General features: G+C 33.5%; 1 protein-coding gene across 1 annotated transcript; it reads left to right on the top strand.

Annotated features, from left to right (window-relative positions):
* Nucleotides 1–1,825: 1,825 nt before the first annotated feature.
* Nucleotides 1,826–6,664, top strand: stops (SOCS domain-containing protein stops). Its single transcript, XM_085940129.1, has 3 exons — nucleotides 1,826–1,955; nucleotides 4,431–4,670; nucleotides 6,003–6,664. Exons 1-3 carry the CDS (start codon nucleotides 1,826–1,828, stop codon nucleotides 6,662–6,664), a joined length of 1,032 nt encoding a protein of 343 aa, XP_085796255.1.
* Nucleotides 6,665–8,852: the final 2,188 nt, after the last annotated feature.

Below are 8,852 nucleotides of genomic sequence, written 5' to 3'. Positions count from 1 at the left end.
TTTTATATCCGTCTAAAGGGCAATCCGCACACAGGTATAACGTCGCAAATTATTGTGTAGGAACTCTAAAATTAAAACTAAATTATCATGTTATTGTTAAAGAAATTGTGAAACGATTTAAAACCAGAGAAAGCAGGGTGCGACCACCATTCACCCCGATGCATTTAATATACATGTATTAAGATGTACTCAGTGTTATAAAAAAATGGGAGGGTTACATTTAATATAGTTTTAAAAATTTGTAATTTAAGGTTTAATATTAGGTAATTTAACACATTTTTGGCAAATGGGTTTCCTTCAAAAATCTCTTCAATAGTGGTAAGGTAACCGTAAACTACGTAATAAGTATGTAGATATAGTTATAATGTAGGTAATAAATGCTTTGTGTTCTCCCGGTTATTTTAACATTGAAAGGGCTTCTTTAATCCGTTTAAATTGTTGAGAATTTAACGGACCTAGTTCTGTTACCTATATTTAAATAAAATTGCAAATAATTACAGAGAATAATTTTTAAATTTACAGAAATAGATAAGGACTAAATTCACTTTTCGATACAGTACAGTTTGGGAAAACTTTACTTATATTCATTGTAATAGATAAGTACCTTTTATCATTCGTAAAGAATTCGTTAGGAAAATGTAAGTTTTTTCCATTGCCATTGATTCTACTCCCACCGCACGGCAGTCACTAGATGTTTTCACAAGTCGCAGGCCAGATTTTCATTTCAGGGAGGCTTGAACATGGGGATTTTATGCGGGGCCACGGGGAGGGGGGTGCTAACCACAAATAGTATGAAGTACGCACGTGTGTGCGGGCGGCCTTATTCTACACTAAATAGACCTAGAAGCATTCGTTTTTATTGCTACCTTCTCACTTATCCCCTGCAAAGTTTTTGTATTTAAAATGTAACCTAATAAACTATTTCTTTTATTCAACGAATAAGACACAAGATTTCAGAATGTTTCGTTCTATATATTAAACATATATAATTTGAAAACATCTCATGCATATACACACTAGAAAAAATAAGACACCCGACGGGACTTGAACCTGTATCCGCTTCATACGCGCCAGTGTGCTTTTCCAATTAATCTACGGGCATCCTACATCATTGGAAAAGCCCACTGGTGCGAATCCAGCGTATACAGGTTCAAGTCCCGTCAGATGTCGTATTTTTTCTACAAAAAGATTTTTTTCTAGTGTGTATTATACTTATTATGTATGAGATTTTTTAAGATTATGTATATTGTTAAAATGTAACCCTCAATAATTCTGATATAACTGTAAAAATCATCACAAAATACATTTATTATAATAATTTTATCGAGCAGACAATTGAAAATAACAACATTTTATTAAATTAATTATCTAACTATAGGTTTGGAGCTAGTTCACTAAAGTAAAAAATCTAACAGAAATACACCTTTTCCGTAAATAATAAATTATTTTAAGTTAGTTCCCATCCTGCAATTGCATGTTTGACATGTCGAAGTGTTTTTTTTTTTTCAATAATTAGTTAAATATAAGCAAACCAACAACAGTTTTGCCCTTCGACAAATTTCATTATTAAAAAACAAAACACATAAACGTTTAAGACTAAAAATTAAAATTTCTTTTGTTTTAATAATAATTATCAATTGTTAAGCTTTTTAAATATAAATTATATTACTTATCATGATTATAAAATTTGTCTTTGGCTTTTAAAACAAAATTACGAAAGATTTCCGCAAGTTTAAAATGATGTTTACAAGCCCAAAGCAAATGTTCAAAAGTACAATAAAAATACCCTATTGAAATGTGATTTCAATAAATATAAAATAATAAGATGGACGTCTTCATGGATTGTTATTTCGACGAAATCTTCCAGAATTTAGACAGGGACTGTTTATTTTCAAGGCAAAAAAGAAGAGACTTGGTTCAATATTTTTGGACGGTTATTGCGGGTTGTGCCAAAGGTTATTTCTTCAGATTATTTTGCCTATTCCTGACCGACTTACATACTAGTATGTGATTGCATAGCCATGACCACCATAAGAACGGGGGGCAGACAGCGCTCTGGCCTGGAGGCCCAGTGTGGCGGGTCGACCCATTAAGTGAGATAAACATACACTAGTGGAACCCCGATCTACCGTTCTCGCATAAATCGTTTCTCCGCACGGATCGTTCATTTTTGAAAGTCCCGCCAAACGCCAATAAGAACAATGTTAAATAATCCCACATTAACCGTTCCTCGATTTATCGTTTTCCTGGATGTATCGTCTAAATATTACGGTCCCGTCACAAATATTATCCCGATTGACCGTTTTTGTTGAATATTTTTCATTTCGCTTTAGTAGAATATAGGAACGCATACGAAGAAGATAGAATAGAAGAAGATGGTTGTACTCATTCAGAAATCTTCGCGGGTGTGCGCACAATAACTGACGAAAGTTTCATTGCAATCGGATAAATGGTATAGGAACTATACGAATAGAAGAAGATAGAATAAAGAAGAAGAAGATTGTTTTTCTAATTCAGAAACCTTCGCGGGTGTGCGCACAACAACTTACCAAAGTTGAATCGCAATCGGATGAATGGTATAGGAACGCATACGGGACAAACAAACAAACATTCATATATACCTAGATAATCATATTATATATATAGATAAAGAGACTTTTTCACCCGCGACGCTGACAAAATTTGCTTGCCCAAAACTTCAGTAGGCATGCATGGTCAGATGTTTAAAGACTACAAAGTAACACAAAAGCTTATTATTATTTTGTAGTAATAGAGTTGTAGTTAGTAACGTATCATAAGCTAATAATATTTTTGGTACAAGTCTGTTTACTGGAGGCCAGGCAGTAACAGAGGTAATTTTCATAGCCGATTCCGGCAAAATTCATGAATTCAAGAATGATAACCTAACCTAACATAACCTAACTTAACAAATGATTCTGTATTTCGGTTATTTTCAAAATTTGTTTGCCTTTCGCTGGCTTCCACTAAACAGACAAAAACCATATTATTAAACATGACAAAATATATGCATAAAATAAATGAATTAAATTATTTTCCTAATAATTCAATGAAGGCAATTTTTAATTTTTTATGAGACGGAGCATCGGTCCATATCGACCCTTGAAGCCAATTCTGAAGTCCAGATACAATAAGTCAATGACTTAAATGGGTCTATGGGTCTTCCACATCTGTACAGCGTATACTCAGGCTTTACATTAAGGCTTTATTAGAAGAGTTATTCTTTGTTGCGATGGATGTGATGAGTTGATGAGTTGATCCGACGACCCTTAACTCTTAACCAGTGGGGAGAGGTTCAGACACAATGATAATAATTGTTTTACTTTTTGATAATTAAGATGTTTTTGTTATTAAATTTGACTAAGTATTTATTTTTCCCAACTCATAGGTGATTAAAAATGAAGTACAAATAGGTATATCGATGGCCTAATGTCAATATCCCGTAAGTGACTTTTTACAAATTGTGCAGGAAGCTAAAAAAACTAAATATTTAATATCCCATATCTGACTGTTAATTACTCACACACGTTGTAACTACATAGCATTCCAATAACCCGTAACGTAAAAAGTGGTAAAGCAAAGCACATAACGCCTAATATAATGATAACATCCAATAAAATGTGACATATATATAAAGATAAACATACAAATTTGTTATATTACTTACTGTTTTACCTTTTAAATAATTCGAAAGTGATATTTTGAAGCTGAATTTAACACACGTCATGCTATTACAGGTTTATTTCTGCAATGTTCAGATATGTACGGGAAATTACTAAAATGGTTGTATCATTTTTGTTAAAATAACTACAGATATGGGAATTTCGCAGTCGATGGGCCATATTTTTGTTATTTTCGTCATATACAGTCGAACTTGGTTATTATGAGGAAGATGGGACCGACTGAATTTGCTCGTTATAAGCGTTACTCGTTATATCAGAGAATAGGTATTTTTAAATGAGCGGTAAAAGTCGCAATTCAAACAAAAATACACAATTAGAATTTTTCCCCGAAACAAGCATGGCATTCACAAACTACAGAAGAAGTTGTTTATTGTAATGAACGCTGGTAGGTACCTACCGACTTCACAAACCTTGAATTTTTTACATGCAATTTCAACTATATGCGTGGATACTTTTTCAATCTTGTCGGTGAAACCACCAATTAGGTAGGTACATAGAAACTTAACTAGTGTACCAGTTTTAAGAAATTTTTGGCGATATTTTAGCTCGGTATATCCGATAAGGAGCTTGTTATAGAAGTGAATAAATGTATGGAGAAAATCATAAACTAAAATGTAAACAAATGTATCCTCGTTACATCCGAGATCTTGCTATATCCGTGATCGTAATAACCGAGCTTGACTGTAGTTATAAGTAATAATAATAGTATAAAAAAATTAAATATTACAGGTAGCAACGAAGGATGCGACTATGAAACATCATGCCGTCATTTTGTCCTAGCAGCGCTGCGTTTCCACGAGTCGTCACGGGCAGCTAATGGAAATGTCTGTCTAATGGGAAAGTACCATAACGTCTTGTATGTGACAGCAAAATTGGCTTTTGACTGGAGCCTTCAGGATAACTTCACCGTCGCAAGGTTACTAGATGAGATATATGCATGTGAAAAAACTTTTGAGAGGCTTTTTCTGGGTGAGTTAGAATTCTTATTAATTAACATTATGCATACTTAGTCATACCGACTAGTGTCTATGAACTGGTGTAGTACTAGATACCAGTGGCGAAGGGTGGAGGTAGGCAATTAAGATCCACCATAAATTGTGCACATTAAACTTTGTCAGTCATATATTATATTTGTTTTCATTGAAATAAGACTACAATTATTTACGGATGGTGTTGGTCAGTTTTTAAAATTCAATTAAACCCTGCAAAACCAAGCCATTGGCATAATAGATAATAGTCAAAAAATACTCGTCTATCTATAAAATATCTAGTATTATGCAATTAAATCATACATAACTTTGTATATTTTATAGATAGAATAATATTGTTTATTTATTATAGTTTGGTTAGGCAGGGCTTAATGAATTTAAAAAAAAATGTCTCACTACCAACTGTAATTTGTATTTTTAATCTAACAAAAACAAATACGTATGAATGAAAGAGTGTGCACAATTTTGTCATATCGCCCAAAATATACAAAAACTCATATCGTTTGGTTTAGGAAGGGTTTCATTGATTTTTAAAAACTAACGAACACCATCTGTTAATTGTAGTCTTAGTTCAATAAAAAACAAATATGTATGACTATCAAAGTTTAATGTGCACTATTTATGGCGAATCTTAACAGCCTACCTCCTCAATTCGCTACTGCTAGATACCTATATAATATCTTATTTCGTTTATCATGTATGTAAAGAACGAAGAAGGTTGACGATACCTACCATTAATAAATAATTTGCTAAACTCATAATAATAAATAATCAGTAATCGTGCACTTCTAAACTTATCTAATTTTAGCCTCATTAAATGATATCTAGATGGCACTGTAACTCCAAAAATTTTTGAGTAATTTTAATTTGAAAATATAATATAAAATCACAAATTAGTTAGCTATCAAATTAATGTAGGCACTAATTACTTAATTAAGATTAAAATTTTAAGTGAAAATAATATTATGTTATCTATGAAAAAAAAAAATCGGCCATGTCCGATCATATGGGCGTCCACAGAGTGGAGGTTTGTATTGACAGATTTTGTTTTTACGAGAAATGGATGTCAGCCACTTGCTCAACCTATTAGGTCCATACTCTGACTCATACACAAATTGAAAAACAATATGTGTACCAACTTACCAAACCCAGGATTCGAACCTGGGTCCCACAACGTGGGTGTTAAAATTTTAGACATGAAATTAAATTTTATAAAATAATTAGCGTTTAGGTACTTACCTCTTTTTATTTAAAATGAAAAAAAATCACACTTTTTCAAAACTAGAATGAGTTTATTGTTTTAAATTGTCAGGTGCAATATTTGGTACGACGGCGCCTCACTTCATCGCCGGCTGGAAGTCAGACTTCAAAGACAAAGAAGAAAACGTCCACGCATTAGTTTATTTCTTGGATCACGCGACTAATGCCGGCTTGGAATACACCGATGGCCATACAGTTCACCGCTTTATCGATGTGCCCCTCGAAAGCTGCGGAAGATCACCGCCGGTCCGCGTCGTCGTACAATTTGGAGCGTCCGAAATCCTCATGATATTACTGAGGTTCGGAGCTCAGCTTAATTCAGAAAGCACATCGACAAATCCGATCGAAACCATTTTAGATAGATTGAAAGAATCTGACAGAAAATATCCTTACGAACTGGTCAGCTGTTTGAAAATAATTCTAAGGGCGATTCCTACAGTCAAACTGACCGTCGACATGAACGAATACAAAGATTTCAACTATCCCGACGATTACAATTACCAAAGGAGGACAGTCTTAGAACGGTATCCATATATTCTAGAAGACCATTTGATTCCGTCTTCGCGGTGCGGACTCCGGCCGAGTGAATTGAAGCATCTCTGTCGATGCGCTGTCAGGCAGCAGCTGTGGCTTAATTTTCAACTACCGTTTGGGATAAGAAAACTTCCCGTTCCCGCGAGCATGCATCAATATTTGGATCTCTGCCAAGACTGATACAATATAAAATAAGGTTTTATTTGACATCTTCGAATATAATAATATATTTTTATTACTCAGACAATATATATAGACAATAGTTGACATTCCCGGACCATTCAATCTTAAATTTATAAAGATAATTTTTTGATAAAAAATACATACCTAGACATAATTTATTTAAAATCTAAAACAATATATTCCAGCAAACTTTCTGTATAATAAAATAAATATGTAATTATTTACATACTGTGACTCTTAGCCGGCTCTTACATCAGAATTCGCCTTGTTAGCAACATGTCGAAAACGTCATCGTTATTCACAAAACACACTTTGCCAAACGGAGGAGCTCCGCAGAGAGTTTGAAAAAAACATCTAACTGTTGCAAATCGACATGTCGCATGCGAATTTCCTACTTGTCGAGATCGGCTCTGCCGATATGAGCTAGCCTACGTACTTGCGCAAATCGCTCTCGTCAGCCATTTTATCTAAACGTCAGGATGCACTGTGCATCGATATATGACTAATTGACGGATAAATCCAATATTTTCGCCTTCTACTTAAATTTCTGCGGCACCAATACATAATAATCGCTGTTTCCGCGTCTCATGCAATATTTGCGTAATGGCGTTTCACGTCTAGCTAGAGTATATTTTGACGTTTCAAGAGATTACCTTTGAGTGTCGCTAGGTAGATATGCGAGGCCGTGACATGCAACACTGGGTCGCCGGTCTCGGAAGGTTTGATTAATGGCTGTGCGGCACACGAGGTGAGTTCTAATGTGAGAGCCGGCTTAGTTTGTGTACAGCGACCACTACTGGCGTTGCATAAAGATTCTATGGCAACGGTTTCAAGAGAATTTTATTATTTAACATAGATCGTAACACAAAACGAAATAGTTCTGACCAATATATAAAATGTTTGCAACACAAATGGAAGCATTGGTTGATTATTAATAACCATCTTGTACCTGGAATCCATATGTTTTTTTATTATTATTATTATATACTTATTCTCTTCTTCTCTTGTGAGGGTAATATTTGTTAGAATGTAAATTTCATGTTGTGAACGTCTTGAATTTAGATTTGTTATGTCCACAATGTTTTGTTTTCTTAAATAAATAATGATAAAAAATAAAATACTGATTTTCATAGAAAAAATTTATTGTAAACTGATTTTTTTCATAAACAAATATTATAAAATACAATTTTAAATAAGTGAACCAGTAAATTACAAGTAAGATTTCTAATAATGTATAATACACACATGTTTGAAATTAAATCACTACATTCGATAACATTCTGATATTTACATAAGTAGGTAATGAAAAGTCTCAATGGTAGAGATGATCACAGTCGCGAAGCCGTGAACCACTTTAACAATACTCTTGGTTGTTTCTGAAAATAAACTGTCTAGTCATGATCACATGATTTACCAACAGCGGTGTAAGGAATGATCAGTGATAAGAGTGATTGCAGCATCAAAATTTGAATTTGATGCCAATAATTTTATTATACAATATGGAACTGCAATATAAAAGACCAAATCCTGTGATCGAAACAATGTGTATGACAACTATAATTGTGATTATAGGGTATGACTTTTATGCATTGACCGACACATCACAAGTACTGTATATAGTGATGCAGAGATATAAAGATGTATGGGGTAAAGAAGAACGCCGCGACCTTATACACAATGTGTACAATGCAGACGGGGATCATACTGCCCTTCTAAGGAAGAAGGCAGTAACTGACTCTCATACACCTACGAGATAAATGACATAATGTGTTTTTTTTTCAAACTTTAGTACTGTGAATTAATAAAAAACAGTGATAATTTTTATTAATAGGATGTTAAAATACAAATAAAGTAATAATAAACAAGCAGTAACTGCAATAAATAGGTGCAATTACTGGCTTTTTGCTAAGAAATTTGTATTATTTTAGCAAATGTCCATTTTTTCACTAAGGATTATAACGGTATTTTAGTGATAATACCAAGGCCTGAACAAAAACGATGCATGAGTGAAATTGAGTCAGTGGTAAATATTTTTAGTTAATTAAGTAGAAAAGATGGTTCTGTGTGTTGTCTTAAAATGAGGTAGCCGTACTGATAAGCAAGAAGATGGTATAACGTTTCATAGGTAAGTTGATACATGTTCGTGATAATTTATTTGTATTTTATTATATATTTTAATATCAAT

Source organism: Rhyacophila brunnea, unplaced genomic scaffold, assembly GCF_057557595.1.
Source record: "Rhyacophila brunnea isolate RB1 unplaced genomic scaffold, BYU_Rbru_1.0 scaffold_12, whole genome shotgun sequence".
Taxonomy (NCBI): Eukaryota; Metazoa; Arthropoda; class Insecta; order Trichoptera; family Rhyacophilidae; genus Rhyacophila; species Rhyacophila brunnea.
This window is presented reverse-complemented; position numbering and strand designations above follow the sequence as displayed.

What these genes read in the sequence shown, in the direction of transcription:
- stops (XM_085940129.1), top strand. Translation starts at nt 1,826, where the DNA reads ATGGACGTCTTCATGGATTGTTATTTCGACGAAATCTTCCAGAATTTA. An exon ending in TATTGCGGGTTGTGCCAAAG is followed by an intron (nt 1,956 to 4,430) that starts GTTATTTCTTCA and finishes TAAATATTACAG; the next exon opens with GTAGCAACGAAGGATGCGAC. An exon ending in TTTTGAGAGGCTTTTTCTGG is followed by an intron (nt 4,671 to 6,002) that starts GTGAGTTAGAAT and finishes TTAAATTGTCAG; the next exon opens with GTGCAATATTTGGTACGACG.